Below are 19,485 nucleotides of genomic sequence, written 5' to 3' on the forward strand. Positions count from 1 at the left end.
AGGTATGCTGCATATCTATTTACGAGTAAAACATTTTGTCAAAATTACCATTATTATTATTGTTATTATTATTTATTATTTATTTATTTTTGTCTAGGACGTAAGGGCTTCTCACATCTTATCTGAACTGTAATGATAAAAGCCTTTCACTAACTCACATTTAAAGCTTAAAAACACATTGTTTAAGTAGAATTTCTCTTTGACACCTTTTTACTGTTTGCTTCTCCTTAATAATAAGTTGGTGTATCATTAAGTTTGCACATTGCAAACAATGAGGCAATAGGAACAGTCCAAGTCAACCACAGAGAGGAATAGCAGCAGTGATTATTATAGGTATTCTGGTGATTAACTATTAGTTTCACAAAGCAAAAGTTTTTCCTTGTTATTTTTATTTTTATTTTTATTTTTATTTTTATTTTTATTTTTATTTTTATTTTTATTTTTATTTTTTTATTTTTATTTTTTTATTATTCACCATGTCCTATGTTATTTTGAAATCCGGGGTGCCTCGTATCCGGTACATTCTTCCTCACAACGCGAGGATTGACGAAGCTCGGCGAGGTGCTGTACGACCGGATAACGGGATCCGAGAAGGGGGGACAGGAGCGAAACGCGTCAGTCTGACAGACACAGACGGGGTGCTATTGTATAACATATAACACAGGCCTGCTGACTTTTTTTTTTTTTTTAATTCCAGGTGCTGCTTTTCAGGAATAACATCTCCTTTCTTCTATTTGACTGTTCTTCTTCTTGTCTCACCGCGGAGGTATAAGCAGCAGCAGCAGCAGCAGCAGCAGCAGCAGGGCTCGGTGTTGCATCGGCCGCTGGAGGAGGATCCTGCACATGTCGGCGCGGTGAGGGGACCGCTCTCCCCCCCCACCCCCCACCCCCCACACCGCCCTGTTACGGGAGGACGGCAGGAATCGGAGGCTGTGGAATAAACTGCGAAGAGAGCATCATCCATCTCCATCTCTGTGAAAAAGGAGAAGCAGGTGCGGCCGTCTGAACAAGCGAGAAGGACAACAGTGATGCGGCAGCCGAGGTGGGCCCAGATTGATGATTTTATGATATCATCATCCACCGCCAGGACCGATCACTGATTTTTATTTTATTTTTATTGATAAGCAACCATCATCTTCGAGGACTAACCGACCCGGGATCCGTGTGTTTGTTTGTTGTTTTGTTTTTTTCCCACCTGGATAACAGTAGCAGGTTGATCGGTGCTTGATTGCAGTGGTTTTTTTACATGATCAATTATAGAAATAAATATCCCAAATTTAGGCCCATGACTTGAGTGTGTGTGTGTGTGTGACGCCATACAGCAGCAGCAGCAGCAGCAGCAAAGAGGCGCGCGTGTGTGTGTGTGTGTGTGTGTGTGTGTGAGAGAGAGAGAGAGAGAGAGAGAGAGAGAGGAGACGCGCCTTTGACTGAGCATCATCTGGTAGCCTAGCTGTGGGCTACTCCTCCACGGGGATGATACACAAGCGATTTTTCATCTGTGCGTAAAAAAGAAGATTCAGGGATGCTGCTGATGTTGCTGCTGCCATTTCCTGTCCGGCTCTGATAGATAGAGACAGCGAGGCGCACATCACATCACATCACGGGACTGGACACCCAGAAAATATCTTTCCTTACCTCTCCTCTGCCTCTGCACCTTCTCTCCCCCCCCCCCTCCTCCCCTCCCCCTTCTCTCCTCCTCCCCTCTTCCTCCACCAAGCAACAATTCGGTGCGTTTATTCAATCTGATCCATTGATAACCCGTCTGTGATTCAGAAAGCCATCCATCCCCTCCTTCATCCTCTCCTCCATCACCCATACGTCCTCTTGAGCGCCTCTTCACGGCCCTCTCTAACGCGTAAAGAGACGCACCGCCACCCTCACCGCCACCGCCACCTTCGCGTCACCACCGCCTCAGGCATCATGGAGACGACCAAGCTGCCTCCGACCAGCCCGTCCTCGCCGACCACCAGCTTCTCGGTGCCCTCCGCGGAGAAGGTGGACGGCTTCCCGCGGAGGTCGATGCGCAGAGCCCGGCAGAGGAGGTCCCACAGCTCGTCCCAGTTCCGCTACCAGAGCTCCCAGGTGGAGCTCACCCCGCTGCCCCTGCTCAAAGGTAAGCAACGGCATTACTCTAGCTGTCATAGGCCAAAGCAGACAGGTATAGGGCCCATATAGCATATCGACAGGCCAATTGTGTGGAATGAAAAGGTCAGCATAAAATTCCTGTTAGAACTGGGATGAAACACCTCTGCATGAAAGTGAATGCCACTTCCTGTCTTTACATAACACTCATTGATCAGTAGTGGGGAGATGTATTGATGCTTGTATTTGCTATTGATAGGTGTCCACTTATATTCTCTTTTGTGTCCTTTTTGTGACTGATGGAGGTAAAAACAAATGGCTTTGATTTTTTTTCTTAAAGGAGTCTGTTTGGAGTTTAACCCTGACATACCAAGAAGGTTGAGATACAACTTTTTTTCATCATTATTTCATCATTTGTTGTCATTTGTTATATAATAAAATATGACCAATACCCTATAGTCTTATATAAAACCTATAAAGAAATGAAATTAAGTTATTAATCATTTAAAAAGAGAACAACAGCAAATTGACACATCAGAGAAGCTTCATTCTGTGATTTACTTCTTTAGTTTGACAAATAGTTTATTAATTTTCATCTGATTGTTTCCGTGGTATTACCTAAAAACACGTTTAGTTAGTGATTTCATACCTATAGTCATATAGAAAACATATAGATGGCAGAGATGATTAAGAAATGGAACATGTGACTTTAAATGATCCTCATTATATGATCAACTCAATGTGTGTAATCTCCAGTACAAATACATTTTAAAGTGCAGGTTTCAAAGAATATTTTACAAATAAGACTTCTCATTGTGTGTTTTTAAAAGAACATTATTCTTAAACTGGGCCTAATAATGATTTTTTTTCCAACAATAGTTCAAATCTATGTATGCAGAGTTATTTAGTTGAATGTAGATCACCCACGCTCATTTTAACACTTCATGTACCATCAAACGTCACCTCGTCGTTTTGATTAGTTCTTAGGAGAAGAGCAGCTACCAGCTGTTCAAACAAACGAGCTGTGGCTAAAGACAGTGACATTCAGACTGAGACATCCCTCATCAAGGGGGTCCCAGCTGAACTTTATGAAGGTCTCCTTAAAGCTCCAACCCCAGAGCACAGCGAATACTTTGAGCTACGTGAGCTTGTTCCAGATCCGCCCTGATCGAAGGCATGGAAGCTGCAAAGCTGCATGAAACACATTTGCTTTCATTTAATGGCCTATTGCTGTTAACGTTTTACTGTTCACCAACATGCAGACAGATATGGAAAGGGTTTGGTGCGACAGGAACGTTTTGTTCAAATGAACCTAAAGCGATGTTAGTAATTTATCACAATTCATTCACTGCTAATGCTTTGGTTCTAGTTCCCAGAATCTGAAGAATTGCTCTCTTTAAAAAAACCCCAGTAAAATAGAATATTGTTGGTTACTTCTAAACAAATGAAGAATTTGTTGTTTGTTTTTTTGCTTATTTTTGCACATCTTTTGCACAATCTTTCAGACATATTGTGCACTAAACTATTTATTAACAATTGAAAAATCCAAACAGCAAACCTGTCATAGCACAACACACGTTTGTTTAACTGATAATCCCCTGAAAGCCAAATGTTGCAATGTTTGAATAATAGCACCGATCATTCCTTCTGGAACAAATAATGAATCCAATTTAAACAAAATAAAAGGCCTTTTTTTTTTTTTTTTTTTTTCATTTTACACCAAGGGATTCTGCTGCCACACCTTACTTACAGGTCACTGATGGCTGTTTAGTTGCATTCAGTGGCAAACGTCTTACACATAATTGTATGCTCTCTTTTTTTTATATTTCCTTACTGATCCAGTCCACTTCTATACCTGAGCTGCTGTTGCACGGCTCGCTTTTAGCGTATACAGTTTTAACCTGTATATATGCTCTCGCTATAGTGAGTATACATCAGAGATATCCAGATCAATATTTTTGTACCTTTTGCTTTGGTTTCCACAGTATGAGACCTCCATCCCTCCCTGTTCTCTCACCTTTACTGCCTTTTCTTTTTGCACAACTGCTCCATTTCTATTTATTCACCTATACCTCTTCTTCACCTTGTCATTTTCTTCCTTTCTTCTGTGTGTGTGTGTGTAGCACAAGGGCACATTGTAAGTCATGGTATATGCCTCTAACCCCTCTTTATAAGGTTACTCACCATTACATGTAGCCCTCAATCTCTTCCCATTAACCCGCTATGAAGAAAAAAAACCTCTCTGCTTTCGAGATGGTTCAAAGTGTGCACTATGCTCTTGTGTGTTTTTACATCTCTTGCTACGACTTCCTCTCTCAGGCCCTTGAGCGAGGGTGTGTGTGCAGCATGGTGATGGAGGGTTTTCATTGCAGCTTTACAGCACCTTTGGTTCAGACTTCTCCGTGTATATGCGCCTCACACTCCACAGACAGAAGTCCCAGTTATCACATGGCTGCTGCACCGCTGCGGCACTGTTTCTGGATCCCCATGAGGAACTGATAGTAAGATTCTGCAGCACCGGCGCCGGAGAAAAGCCTGGTGTGGGGAAGTCTTTAACGGGCGGTATGTAGGCCAAGTGTAGACAGACTTGTGGGTGTTTAACCCTCCAGAGAATCATATTCCCATTGTTAATTTGAACTCCTCCTCCTGTTAACAACAGCGTATCTCTTTTACTTTAAGTCTACAGCAAATCTTTTTTTATTCCGTTTCAGGCTGGATATGAAACATGACACAGACAGAGATGCGGCATAAAACCACAAACATGTGAAAGCTAAACACACCCGAAAACACTTGAACACTGTACAAAAAAGTTCCTATGATGAACATTGCTTCTTTTGATCAGTTCGGTTGGTGGTTGCATCATTTTCACATTTACACCACATTCACAACAGTTTGAGAGCAGCATTTGCATAAATCGTTAAATGTTAGTCTAAGAAAGAGCAAAATCCTTAATATGCAGAACAAATTTCAGTTAATTCAGGAGGAAATCCATCCTGGAAAAGGCAGAGTTACTGATTCCTACCTTCAATTAATCAGAATAGTGTGAGAAATTGCATCTTCGCAGATCTGTCATCAGTAGCGAGACATGAAGTGGCTTTTGAGAAGCCAAGAAAAAAAGGATTTTCATTTGTTAATTTCTCAGTCAAATGGAGCCCTATATATCCCTCTGAATCTCAAGGAAACATTTAATATATCTCATAGTATTTCCATTGCTGAAGTTCAACACGAGCACATGGAAGTAGACTCAGTGTTTTTTCTATAGCATGGCGGAAAGAAGAGGTCAGGAACTCAAGAAAGCGTTTAGTGTTTTACATTTTTTTAGAATGTGGCCATTGGACCATTTCATCTGGGTATTAAAGTACTGTTGAAAGAGTTGTAAAATAATACACAACCAATGTACTTGGGATTTTTTCCTGAACACTGAGCATCATTCCTTTTAAGTTGCAGCTTTGAATCTTTTTATTTTCCAAAGGATTTAAGAAAGGGTTGTATAATTCCCAAGAGTTAAAAAAAAAAAATGCTCCCAAACTGCAATAAATCATGCCCAGCTTTCTACTCACCTGAAGCAGTCAGGTCTACCATTAGAGTACACATCTACCTGGCAGATATATCACTTAACCATGCATTGACTCTCCTTTCAGTTCATGTCCTCTTGTGCTCTACCTGACCCTGACCACTGAACCTCCAAGAGGAGTATTTCTTATATATGATTCAGACACAGGAGGCAAGCTGAAGTGGCAGTAAATAATACCGAAGGGTAAAAATGTAAGTAAGAAGATAGCATATTTCTTGGGTGGTTTCAGTAAACCATGCACTGATCTGGAACACTATACCAACCAATAAAAAAGCAGAAGGGATGGTCAAGGCAGCCAATTAATCAAAAGACAAGGTGAAGGCTACATGTTCCCTATGATGCCATTTACTGTGTACTCAGGCTTGGCCTGTAGTGAACACATGCATACACAGGCATTTCTTCCCTTTCTTGTCATTTACTTCAGCTTTTGGACTGGACTCTAAAGTGTTCACACTCTCTTGCAGGGGACTATTCATGTCTTTAATAATGCACACAACACAGAATGGGTGAACATTTGTGGTGAGTTCTGCTTTCAAGGTTTCTTTTATACAAAGATAGGACTCCTCTGGTAAATGCCTGTTTTGATAGAAAAACAGTTTTTTCTTTTATAAGCTGTCAACCCCACCTTCTCTTCTAGAAGGAAATGGTTGTTTCTCAAAGTAAAACTATCTTGTTAAAAAAAAGAGAAAAAGACATATTTTAGACCATTTCCATTTCCAATGGCAGTCTCACTATTCCAAGTGGCTTCGTTTTTTTCACCGTTTCACTGTGACTGTGAAAAGATGGCGCTTTGATGTAAGTACTACTGAACATTTTCAGACAGGTCCCCAAATGAGACTATGATTAAGTCACACTGAGGCACTGGGGCTCGATAAACTTGGAGTTTCTTGGGGACCGAGGACATTTAAAAATGTTTTATATCTCCGATCACACAGTTACAGAGCTGCCAGAATTATAGCAGAAATGTTTTCAAACACTGAAAGCATTTTCCCCTCCGCTCTGTATCTCTGCATTTTAATTGTCAACAGAAATAATAGAATAATTGAGGATGGTGTCCAGTAAAGATGGAACTGGGAGTTAATGTCTCTGGAAACAAGCCCAGGTAGTTGGCTGCTCTCGCCTGTCTGTTTCCATTTGTACAAAAAGTACACTGCTCTATCTATCTGTCTATTTATCTCTCTTGCTAGCTCTCTTGCCCATCAAACTATTTAATCAAGCAACCAAACATGCATCTATTTATTATTTTTAATACACACCACCTAATAGCATAATTTAACAGAGCAAAATTGAAAACTCCTTATAAAAACCTGAGATAATTAAATCAGGTAGGAGGTAACAGTCTTATTTTCTGAAAAAATAAAAACATGCACTAAATGGCCTTGGTGCTGGTCATATTCAGCCTGTAAGATGACAGCTTTTCTTCAGTTTTTGCACAAAACGCATCAGTGTGGTAGAGACTCTTATAGGCCGAATGGATGATCACATAACGTGTTATTCATTGCAGATGTATCAGTGACGGGTTTCTGAATTGGTCCTTGGCTTCCTCCTGGTTGTCCTCCTCCATGTCTTCAATTACACTGCAGTTCTGTCTAACCAGGCTGTTAGCCCAGTGCTCCTTCACAGCTGTGACGCTCTCCCCTGGGACCACAAACACCAGTCAGGCTTCCCGGTCCCGGGTGTTTTGTGCTGTTGCTGGCAGGCTAACGAGACAAAGGTCACATTCCTGCCACACATGTCGTCAGCAGATAAACAAACATTTTTAAGATGTATGTGTTGCCCACATTACACAAATGTAGTCTGGGATGTTTTTTTATTTTATTTAAAGAGATGAACATTATTGCAAGTGTCTTTCCCTAATCAAAAATAATAGAGGATATTCCAACCAAGCAAGGCGGCACCAGACTCTTTGCTTTTGACCTTGAGATGTGTTCGGTTTCAAATGCCTCTTAATTCGTAGGCTTCCCTCTCTCCTTTTACTGGATGTTAAAATGGCTGAATCGTATCTGTGTACTGGAAAACACACAAGACATACACTCACAGCATGTAGCAAAATCAAAATGTGATCAGCTTTTGAGAACACTTTGGCTTGCAGTTAGTTAGTTGCAGATAGGATGAGTCATCGAGGTGAAAAATACCTTCGACACTGTGTTACTTTATCTGTGAAAAGTAACAATATGACAGGTTAAGTATGACATCATGAAAGACAGGAACCGAAAGAAGCACAGGAAGAAATATCATCATTATATAACAACAGATGGGAAACATGATTACCATAGAGTCGCTGCTAGTATCATCGCTGTGTTGCAACACACGAGGATGAACTGTAATTACATCACTCCAAGAAACAGTGTCACTGTTAGTAAAAAACAACCTCCATGGCAGAAGAAATGTTACAGTATAGCTAATGGAAATGTTGTAGGATAATGAACAATGATAAAGGATTAGGATTAGGAAAGGGTTTGACATTTGTGAGTTATACTATGCAGTGAGTCAGTGGTGTTATTTTGAGCAGAGTGAGGGTGAAATCTTACGGAGGCCCTGCAGTGCGAGTATTTATGAAAGCCAGAGTGTGTGTGTGTGTGTGTGTGTGTGTGTGTGTGTGTGTGTGTGTGTGTGTGTGTGTGTGTGTGTGTGTGTGTGTGTGTTTGTGATTGTGTTGGCATGCAGGGTGATCATGGGACACGTTCTTGTCTATCTTGAGAACTTGGGGAGCATTGTTGCAGCCAGCAGCTATCTCAGCAGGAGCTCAGTAAAAAAAAAAACAACAAAAAAAAAAAAAAACAACAACACAAAACAGACTTTCTGTTCAGCTCAGCTCAGTCTGCAGTCCACTGATCTACACATCTCACATAGACCTAGGATGACATGACAGGAGAACTGATATGTATGCCGATGTTGTATAAAAAAGGACTTTTCAGAACAGTTTTTGGTATTTTCCAAGAGGACAAAAAAAGGATCTGTTTTTGGAAGTCACAAGATGAGCATACTATTACCAATCATTTAAAATCGGTGTCATGAGAGGCCATGGTTTCATCGCCCTACTTACAAGAAAAAAAATACATTTTCTTAGGGCACACTTTATGATTTGGAAAACAGAATCAGATCAAGTAAAACATGGACAATTGATTTTTTTGAACAGCTGTTTCTTATAGTCAAATGTGTTGTTGTTGTTGGATTCCCTCTCATCAAAAATTGATACCTGGCTGTTTAAAATCTCTTACAGAGCAGCAGAACAGCGGCACGTCTAATTGCTGTTTTGAAAATGAGTCAAACATGCTCTGCTTCTGTTTGCTCATCTAGGTGCTGAATCCTCAAACCAGCAGGGCAAAATCATCAGTAGAAAAGCTCTCTATCAGGTTATTCATATTTAAAAAACAGCCTTCAGCATGCAAACTAGCACTAGTATGTCTAATTGCTATTTAACCATGAAAAAAGGAATGTCCTTGTAGCGTGTGTGATGGTTTCTGTCCTTGACTTTTCCATCAGTGGACACCAGCATTAGTAGCTTTTCAAAGGGCTGCTGAGTGGCTTTGAATAACTGTCTGGCCCTAAAGGATGGCGTGTGAGGTTAGAGAGTGTTAAATCTGCCTTTCCTGCATGGTAAGCCATTGTGCCGCTAAAGCATCTTTGAAAGCAGCAGAACACCCTGCAGATATACAATAAGCACCACTTTGGAATTGAATCATGCTGCACTGAGAAACAGATGGCGAGTGTTATAGCAGGAAGAATGAAATGTTGACATTTTAGGTAAGGCAGTCGTGTTATCAGTATCAGTTTATGTGCTCAAGCTACCTGTTACGATAATGATATGTATTGCACACCAGCAAACCTTTGTTGTCCTTTTTTTTTTTTTTTTTTTTGCAACTGGGATGTCTAGTAGCTTTGCATCTAAGCACCTGTCTGATTCAGCTATCAGCCCACTAGACACCGTTTGACATGTCAAAGTTGCTTTTTCAAGCCTTCAGTTTGGATGAAATGATTCATTTCAAATCTCCCCCCCCTCCCCCCCCTGCTGTCTGTGATGAACAAAAACACACGGCCGTTTGTGATTAGTAATGTTCTCAAAAATGCAACATTTTCACAGCTAGCAATGGAGGGATTAGAAGGGAAAATTGCCGTTAGTCATTTCTGCAATGAAATCTTAAAAGACCACCTCACACAAATACAATAGAGTTATAGTATCATTTTTTAGGGACAAGCTGTACTGGCTTTATAAATGTGCAAAATACACTCTAAGCTTACAAATGTAAAAATGAGGGTTTCAGGGCAACTACCAAACAAACAGAAAGGGGAGATTTGTTTTGATGCACGTTGCATAAACGCTCTACTCACATCGTTTATGGGGCGGCTGTGACTCAGTGGTAGAGTCGGTCGTCTCTCAACCGGAAGCAACATGTTTGCTGTGTCCTTGGGCAAGACTCTTAACCCCAAAATCTTCCGGCTGCATCGTCGGTGGCATATGAATGGGATTAGTTACTTCTGATGGACACTTTACATAGTGTAAACTCTGCCATCAGTGAGTTAATGGGAAGACGTGACGTGGTATAAAAAGCGCTTTGAGTCATCAGAAGACTAGAAAAGCGCCGCACAAGCTCAAGTCCATTGACCATTCATCATTAACAACAGCTACATATAGTTTTCATACTATCCACTTCCTCTTTCTCCTGCTACTTCTATGGCTGAGATTTTCAAACATTAACATCTAAGTTAACCTCATGGAAAGGATAAACATTATGCTACGATCCCGAACCACACATTCAAGCTACGACACCTCCGCATTCCATCTCAACATCACAGATAATGCCGAGGTAAACGCCGTGGGATTAAACGGCGGCTGCAGTCGTGGTATCATTGATATTCTCTGCCAAGATTCTTTACTCGCCCACAGGCGTTGGATGGTGGGAAAGGGCGGCCCTCGTTTTTCGCACAGTTTTTTTTCCCCCAGCAGCCTATCATGAGCAGTGATGTCCAGTTGGTTTGACGGAGCATGGCTTCGTTCTGAAATACCTGACCTATATGCAAGGACGATCAGAATTTGAATGTCCCCTGTTTCTCCTGACGTCAGCTGTATTCGGGAGGGGTCAGATTTTGCCCTTTAACCACGCAAGTTCTGTTGACTGATTAGAAACAAGAGGTGAAAAAAGAAGACGTCTCAGCACGGGTTCTGCTAACATTTGACCTGCTCCCAGACCGGTATTCCTAATACTGGACCTTTTTTTCCTGGCATTTTATTTCATCCGATCAATCCATTTTTCTCCCATGATAAACCAGCATTATTCCTCCACTTGCTGACAGTGAAAGCAAACACTTTTCTTTTTAACAGGCAAAAACCTCAAGCAGTATCTGACTCATTGGTGAACAGCCACGTGGGGTTAGGCCAAGAAAGTGGGAGACAGAGAGGGAGAAAGAGAAATGGAGAGAGACACACTTACAGCAGCAAACTGCTCTGAGCCACATGAGTTTACCAATTATCCATATCCTTCACATTGGTGCAATGTTTACAAGATCATTACTTTGCTAAAACAGGCTCAGGGTTAGGGTTAACTTACCTTAGACACCAGGATGTATTTGATTGTGATTCTTTTCTAGTGCGACCATGCTTCCCAGATCTTGGTCTTGTATGTGGCCCTTTAACCCATCATGATAAAGCAATAGTACTTTCTCTTCTTAAAAAAATAAAACAGACGGTATCTCCTGAGATGGGGTTTTTTGGTTTGCTTGGCTGCAGATTGAAATATGCACGCCGTGTATGCATATTTTATATCCACATGTTTTGCTCTTTGCAAAGTGGACAGAAGCTCCACTGAAACACTGAGTTGTGGCTGAACTGTGCAAGGTGTACCATGTTGAAGTGAAGATTTTCCTATTACCAGTGGATGGTAAAATGAAGTGCCTATGCCATGTGTAGGCTAACCTCATGTGATTTAGTTACCATGGCAACCTGTATAAGAGGCTATATTGTGCCTGTATCCCTTTTTATTTTTTTGTCTGACATATGTTTTTGTCCACGTCATGATAACATTGGCTAACATTGATATGGCAGGCTCTGTTTTAAACGTGCTGTTTACCGTAAAACAGTAACCTTCTCACACAGATTGTATGTGGGAGATAGAATGACTGTGTGTGTTAGTGTGTGTGTGTGTGTGTGTGTGTGTGTGTGTGTGTGTGTGTGTGTGTGTGTGTGTGTGTGAGTGTGTGTGTGTGTGTGTGTTTCAAAAGGGTGAGGCCAGCTGGATGGGTCTGGTATTAGGTTACAGAATGGAGTAGTTTCTGCTCTATGACTGTCTCAGATCAATTAAAAGGGAGAGTCGGGCAGAAAGTGAGGGGGGTGACGAAAGAAGTGGAGTGAATGAGGAAAGAGGAAATGACTGAACATTTAGCTGACAGGTGGAGGAGGAACAGAAGGAGGAGGAGGGACTGAGAGATAAAAGATTTTTTTTTAAAAAGGACGAGGATATTGCAGGGACGAGGATGTAATGAAACGGCTCCAGCAGCGCAATAACCACAAACACAGCTGTGTCACCAGAGAGTGATTCTTAAAGGAATACGCTAATGCTCGGACACATAAGCACTCTGGTTTGATCATTTTAAGTGTCACCTGTCTGTGTGTTCACTTATAAATGTGCTCCTCTTGTTGTACGGCAGAGCATAGCTGAGAAAGCAAACAAAATGAAACATTAGAAATGCAGAGGTGACGTATTGTGAATCCCTCTAGAAGGAAATTGGTAAGAAGGATTTATTTCCGATTGGCTGTTACACAAAGAGCAGAAAGTACGTCCAAATATTTGCAGTGATTTACAGCCTCCTCTGGCTAAATCAAGAACAAGAAAATGTGAGATTTATCTTTTCATTTTTCACATTTCCTTGTGTGTGAAGAGCTGTAGCAGCAGTGTGAAAATAAAAACCCTGAGCCTGATAAATACACTGCACAGCAAACCAACAGATTATTATTCTACAAGTGAGGGTTGCAAAGCTGCTAATCAAATGTTGAGGATGTCTCCAGCTGAGATAACCATCTCCAAAATTTGTTTACTTACTGTCTCCAATTTACGTTTACATTTGGCGCAGCAGATATTGCATGAACAGGAGAATTTTAATATCGTAATATCTTGAAAGTCATTCAGCGGTCGAGCAGAATTCACACTTGCAGATACAAGAGGATATCTGTACAACGTCCAGTTGCCATGTCTGCCTGTGAAATCTATTTATTGAAAGTGATTCAGCTGATTACAGGGAGAGTAAGCACCTAATCACTACAGGCAACAAAGCATGACGACGTGAACCACAGTCTCTAACACCAAGGCTCTCTGTTCATTGTGCTGTGCGGTGGAAATGTATATTATTAGTAACATTGGATTATTTAAAGATGGGTTTAGCGCACCACTTAATCTTTTTGCCATGGCTTACCCTTCTCTAACTGCCTTTGTAAAAGAGAAAATTAGATTTTTCTGTCTGTGCACCATTTGAATTCAGCCCATGTAGACTTTGTGCTATAGTATGTTTTTCAATCACCTGGAAATACTGAACTGTTTTTGTTCATTGAAACAGTTGTGGAGACTGAAATAGCATTAGCATTAAAGTTAAGTCTAACATTCAGTCTTCTTTGAGCTATGTTTTTGTCTTCACTTACTTCTTAGTGAAATGTCTGACCCATTAGCTTCCAAACGCATCACTATGTTAGCCATTGAGTGCTGCTCAAAGTGGGCAAAAAGTATATTTATATAAATAATCACTACAAAAAAGTGACGGATAAAATTACTTTTTACATTTTGGACGAACCACACCTCAATAGGCACCTGTAGCCTGTTGTTTTTGTAAGTTAGCTGCTAAATGATAAGCTATGACGATAAGATAGCTAGTTGCTTTGTTTGGGTTTAAGGATAGTATTCTGTAAAAGCACTGGTAGCTTCTTGTCTTTTGATACTTAGAGGCTAAATGCTCAACTATGTGGATAAGCTTGTTGCTAAAGCTGTTGATGTCGTAAAAGAAACAGAAAAAATTGCTAAAAATCTCCTTTAAGAGTCCAGCCCTGCAATAATTCCAATGACTAGTTTTGGCTCTTTTTGTGCTATAGATCTTCTTAAGTCTGTGGTGCAGCTGTGACACTGCCGCTCTAAATTAATTTTCCATGTCCAGCTTTGATCTGTATTTTGTGTTGGATTGAGGCAACTGCAAAAAACCTATTTCACACAGGTAGCATGTTGGCACTAGCCCGAGGGGTGAGCTATGACTCATCACATTTAGTAGTTGTGACGTGTGGTGTAGGTTCATCATCAGCCCTACGTTTCCCTGGAAGTCCTCTCACAAAATATGCCATGCTTTGCTTGCATTGCAAAGCTGTGTTGCATTGTTTTCATTAAGCGTCTGCAAAGTTACAATGAAAATACAAGTAGTAATTTAAAGAGCACACATCAAGCACAACATTAGACCCAAATAACACTAACACACTTTCATTTATGCTGATGTAATTTTTTATTCTGAAAATATTCTGTATAATTTGGTTAACGGGTCTTCTCTGTGCTGTTTTTTGCAGTTTCAATTCTAAAATCAAAGTATTTTACACGACTTATTAAAGGACGATCTTTTCATAATTTGCTGATATCTATTGTGAACATGATGGGCAGACACTCTAGAGAGGATAACAAAATAACACTCAGCGGGTGCTCTTTCCCCTCCATATTTCTTCGAGCATGATCAGCTTGATAATCAGTAACATACTGTACATACATCTCTGTTTACAGGATATGTGCTAACGCCCAGGCGGGGGACTTTACCTATTCTTGGTACCATCACCAAATGATGGCTTCCAAGTATTTCCTGCTCTAAAGCAGCAGGATGCTTTGTCCTGTTCTTTCTTGGCAGGTAAATAGCTGTTTACTCTTCAGTGTTCTTATAAAAATTCTAAAAATGGAGTGATGGGAGCCGGATTGTAGTCAATCACGGGTGATAACATCCCTGCACCTTCTTCATTCTAATCACGCCGTGTATAAGCAAGTTAAAGGACAATGTATTGCACCTGTTTCCCAGACAGTTAGTCAGGTCGTGGATGTGTTTATCGGGAGGATTAGATTATTTAGAGACGGACTTAAAGCACGTCACTTAAACCCCTTAAGGTGATATTTATACTGTCCTGACTTCCACACTGCACTTTTTGATTGCTGTTGCTTCCCTTCACTATTTATAACCAAGTCTTTTTCCTGCTTGGCTCCTTTATCTGCCTCGATCGCCCTCCCTCCCTCCCTCCGTCTCTCTCGCTCTCTCGCTCTCTCTCTCTTTCCCCCCTCCCTCCCCATTCTCTTTTACTCCCTGCGTCACTGAATCTGTGCATTGAGCATGAGTGTGTGTGTGTGTGTGTGTGTGTGTGTGTGATGACAGAGATGCAGAGGCGGCTTGCATGGTAGCAAAAACAGAAGCTGTCGCCACACAAACACACACGCACACAGCCCCAAACAGAATAACTGTTATTTAAAGACTAGAGCAGTACTTGCTCATTTGAGGAGAGAAAAAAAAAAAAATCGCTCAGAGAGATTGACGGTTTGGAGGAAAGGAGGGGTGGGTAAGATGGAGAGAGTGAAGGGAGGGAAAGAAGGGAGGTACCTAGTGATGGAAAGATAAGAGAGAGAGGCAGGAGGAGAGCTAAAGGGGATGATGTCATCTTTTAACCCTATACCGCTCCCCTTCTCCTTTCTGTTTCCTCCCCAGATTCTTCCTCCGCTCATCTCTGTGTCTTTCTTCAGCAGGACTATATTTAGATTTGTGCAGCTGTGAGTGTGTGTGTGTGTGTGTGTTTGTGTGTTGATGCTGTTGCAGGGTGCTCGGCACTGCTCTGTCTTATACGGTGTCGCTCTTTTTGCCAAATGCTTCCCCTCTTCTTCCTCCTCCTTTCGCTGCCACCATCTTTTCAGTGTCACAGGCTGTCTTTCCCTCACTCTGGTCCATGTGATCTTTAGTATCAGCCTCTCCACCCTTCTTGCATTCACAGTAAATGTCCAGATATAATTCACTATTCTATCTTGTTGTCAGTTCATCAACAGAAAAGACAAAAACATAAAATTAATGAATCCAACTGAAAAGTATCTCTGCCTAAAACCTTTTTTTTCCACTCAGGGTTTTCCCCCCAAAATTAAAAAAACACATAAGCACTGGTTGCGTGTTCCTTTATTACAATGAACACTGGGAACTGTAGTTCATTTTGAGTCAACCCTACATACACAGCATCCTGCAGCAAATCCTTGCTAGTAGCCTACAAAATGTGGATTAAACCACCACAGAAAGTAGTCCCCAAAAAAATGACATTTTGTTCCTGTTTGAGTTAGATTTCAAAAAAATCTACAGTTTTAGTAGTAAAGTTAATATTTTTTTGCCTTTTTACATTCTTTTGGTTGCTTTTTCTCATCCAAACAAAAAGAGAAAGATTCCTGGTGGTCAAATGTGCTTCACCACTTGCTTTTTTTTCTTGTTCATTAAAACCAAGCGGCAACCTCCGCTGCTGAAAATTGAAGCAGATGCAAAAGTGCTAAATCCTGAAGTCTTTTTTTTTGAGTGTCTGCTTGAGGCTGGCTGCAGAAGTCACAGTTACAGCCTGCATGGTTCAAAAAAACAAAATTGGTCTGATAAGCTCGTGTCTGGGTTGGCAAACACAGTACAGGGAGTGCGTTTTTTGATAACTTTTGATTTGATGAACGATCAGCTTCAGTCAATTAATTGATTTATTTGTCACATGTTATTTAAAATACAATTACAGGTGATTGAGGGAGAAGTTACAAAGTGAAGAGCGGCATGTTGTCATGGAAATATCATTCACACATGGCACAACCAGTACTATCTGCAAAAACCAAACAAACTAAATCCACAGCATGACTCTAACAGAGCAACGTTTCTCACGCCGCTGTCACTGTCATCCCCACCAACAATTTGTGTTCAGCATCCTGGATCAGTTTCAAAATGTATATTTTTTTCATCAGAGTTTGTGAAAGAAGAGTAGGCTTCTACCCTCGCCCAGTTCATGTTTGTGGAGAGACATTTTTTAGGAGACTTCTCAAAATGTCTGGCAGTTTAATGTTTTATAGGCAATAATAAAGCACTCCTCTGTACGTGCAGAAACACAATCATTCATTAGTTAGTAAACTGAATCTGTATGACCTGTCTTTATCTCTGTCTTTTGAGGAGATGTTTCACAGTTTGTCCAGACGAGACTGATGGCCTCTGTATTTCTGTTTGTACAATGTTTTCTTTTTTTTGCTTTGTTACTGCTGTTTTACCATCTACAGCTCCTATTTCAGACAGCGAGGGAATCTCTCATTGAGCGTGCGCTTGCTGAGGTTTAACACATAATTTTTCCAAATACACCAGAGATTCCTTTTTTTCCCTTCATAGCTAGAGGGCTGCTGAAGAGCCATTGTGTATATCTGTCAGTAAAGCATAGTTAGACATCTGATGTGAATGATGTCTGGCTCACCCAACAAATATGAGTTAACCTGCAGGTACTGGAATTTTCTTTTATTACTTGTTTGCCCATTTGGTCCTCACTGAGATAGGTTCATACATATCCCAGATTAGAGAGAGAAAAGTGTAAAGCTAGCTGAGTTGTGTTTTCATGCCACAGTATCCTGGTTTCCATGGAAATACCTACTTGGTGTTACATATTCCTGGTTCTCAAAAGTTGGTTAAATACACAGACAAGCTTTGCTAAATAGGTGTTATAATGATTTCAAAGCCCACACTTTTAGCCTCCTAAAGTGGTAGCTGTGAACATTGCATTTAAATGTGATCACTTTTTTTAAATGAATCTTCCAATGTCTTTATTTGGTTGGCAAAACAACTTTTTACCCGTATTTTGATATTACTAGAAGTTTTAAGGCAATGTAAGTATCTGTTATGAGTCATGTTTCTGCCCACCATTGTTTAACTTTTCTGAAAGTTATGTTTCACCTTAAGGGGAAATATTGAGAACATGTGTTGTTTAATGTTCCTCTCAATGTCCACTAGCTTACTTTGAGAGTCAGCTCTATGATGCTGTGCAGGTGCTGTACCAAAGGTTGAAGAGGTTTGTTAACTAAAAAAGTCCCATGTCAAATGTGGTTGGTAAATGTGGTGAGGGTGAACCAAAAGTAATTCTGAAGGCCTAAAAACCTAAAACAAAGGGCAGAAACACACAACAATGCTCTGTAGACCTAAGATAAACATTGTGAGTGTTAGTGTTTTACTTTCACATTACAAGTGGTGATGAAAAAAAGGGTCACAGCAGAGAATGAGTTCTTCAGGTTATAAGGGGACTAAAAGACAGTAATTGAAAAATTAGTTATTTGAGAAGATATTCTGGCTCACGGTCATGAAGATAATCTGCCATCTAAAGTTTAAAGCATTTTCAAGATCACTGATTTTAACATGATTTTATAGTTGTGGTAATGTGGTAATAAAGGTGTGCCATGTTGACATTTGGAGTGAATGAAGGCATATAATTTCACAACATGAATTTAATGTGCATCGAAGATTGAATCACGGCTAAACTTGTTGCTCATTCAAAACACCAATTTGTATTGTCAGAGACGTGAAAAAGCTCAGTATAAATGACTCACTCGCCGTGATTATGATCTTGGTGGATATTCTAATCAGCGCTCTGACATGATATTAAAAGCTGTTTCAAATGAATGGGTCTGGAGCAACCTGCGTTGACCTAATAATAGCACAGCCACGAGCAAAACTGTACCTTACTTACCGCCACATTGGGCAACCGGCTTCCGAGCCGTTTCTTTTTTCTTCCAAGTTTACCATTTGCCTTAAAACGGGGCAGCTGTGGCTCAGTGGTAGTCGGTCTTCTCTCAACCAGACGGAAAGAAGGTTGGGGTTTTGAATCCCTGAACTGGATCAGTGCTGATAGGCAGTCACTTCACGCAGCAGCCTCTGCCATCAGTGTGTGAATGGTTTGAATGGGACATGTAGTGTAAAAGTGATTTGACTAGTCAGAAGAGAAAAGCGCTATACATTCTAAGTATATTTACCAATTCCAAAAACATGTACAGGGGCTCTTCCTGTTTCATCTCCATCAATCTTCCTCTTTTTTCCTTCTTGTCGTTTTATTCTCTTCACTCTTTCCCACACTTGCTCTCATGTGACCCACCAAGTTCTTTTTCTCAACGCTCTCTATCTCTCTGTCTCCAGAACATACATACATGCTTCTTCTTTCCCTTCGTCTCCTCACCACACTCTGTTTCCTTTTTTTTCCCTCAGTCCCAGCACATCTTCATACAATTACTTTCCATTAAAAATTGATTAGATTTCACCTTCACAGTGTGTCTACAGAGGGAGAACAAGAAGGGAGGGAGGGAAGGAGAATACAGAGTAAAGGGGTGCAATGAGAATTCAGTGGAGAACGACTAGAAGAGAAAGGAAAGGAAATGGTAGATGAGAAGGATGAGGGGGAAAAAAGAAAAAGAAAAACAGGAAAGAAAAAAAAGGAAAGGATGGACCTCTAAAAAAGGCAAAGACCAATCTAGAGTAAGGACCACATCAATACTGAAGCTGCAGCTACTTTGAAGTAAAGAACAACACATTTCTAAAGGTTTGTTGGTCTCCTTGTAGAGGCACAGATTTGTTCTCAAAACTAAGTCAGGACAAATAGTTCAACAACGCTTAAATTTTCACACTTATTTTTCCTCACAAATGGTTTGAAAATTGTGTGAATGTGGTTGTCACACCTTTGGCCAGTCGCTGAGAAATGGCTGCAATTCTCAATAACAAATTGACCGCTCAGTATTGCTCAATGGACAGGCTCATAACATGTCAACACTAGCTGTAAATAGGGCAAAAAGGAACGTTAAAGAAACCTC

At 40.7% G+C, this 19,485-nt stretch overlaps 1 protein-coding gene across 1 annotated transcript in view; it reads left to right on the plus strand.

Moving 5' to 3' along the window:
• The first annotated feature begins 540 nt into the window (after positions 1-540).
• Positions 541-19,485, plus strand: part of ppp2r5b (protein phosphatase 2, regulatory subunit B', beta) — a 40,507-nt gene continuing 21,562 nt past the window's right edge. The window contains exon 1 of the mRNA XM_020643645.2: positions 541-2,113. Within this exon, the coding sequence (XP_020499301.1) occupies positions 1,921-2,113 (193 nt within the window). The 5' untranslated portion in view covers positions 541-1,920. The remainder of the gene's footprint in view (positions 2,114-19,485) is intronic.

This window comes from Labrus bergylta, chromosome 22, assembly GCF_963930695.1.
Source record: "Labrus bergylta chromosome 22, fLabBer1.1, whole genome shotgun sequence".
Lineage (NCBI taxonomy): Eukaryota > Metazoa > Chordata > Actinopteri > Labriformes > Labridae > Labrus > Labrus bergylta.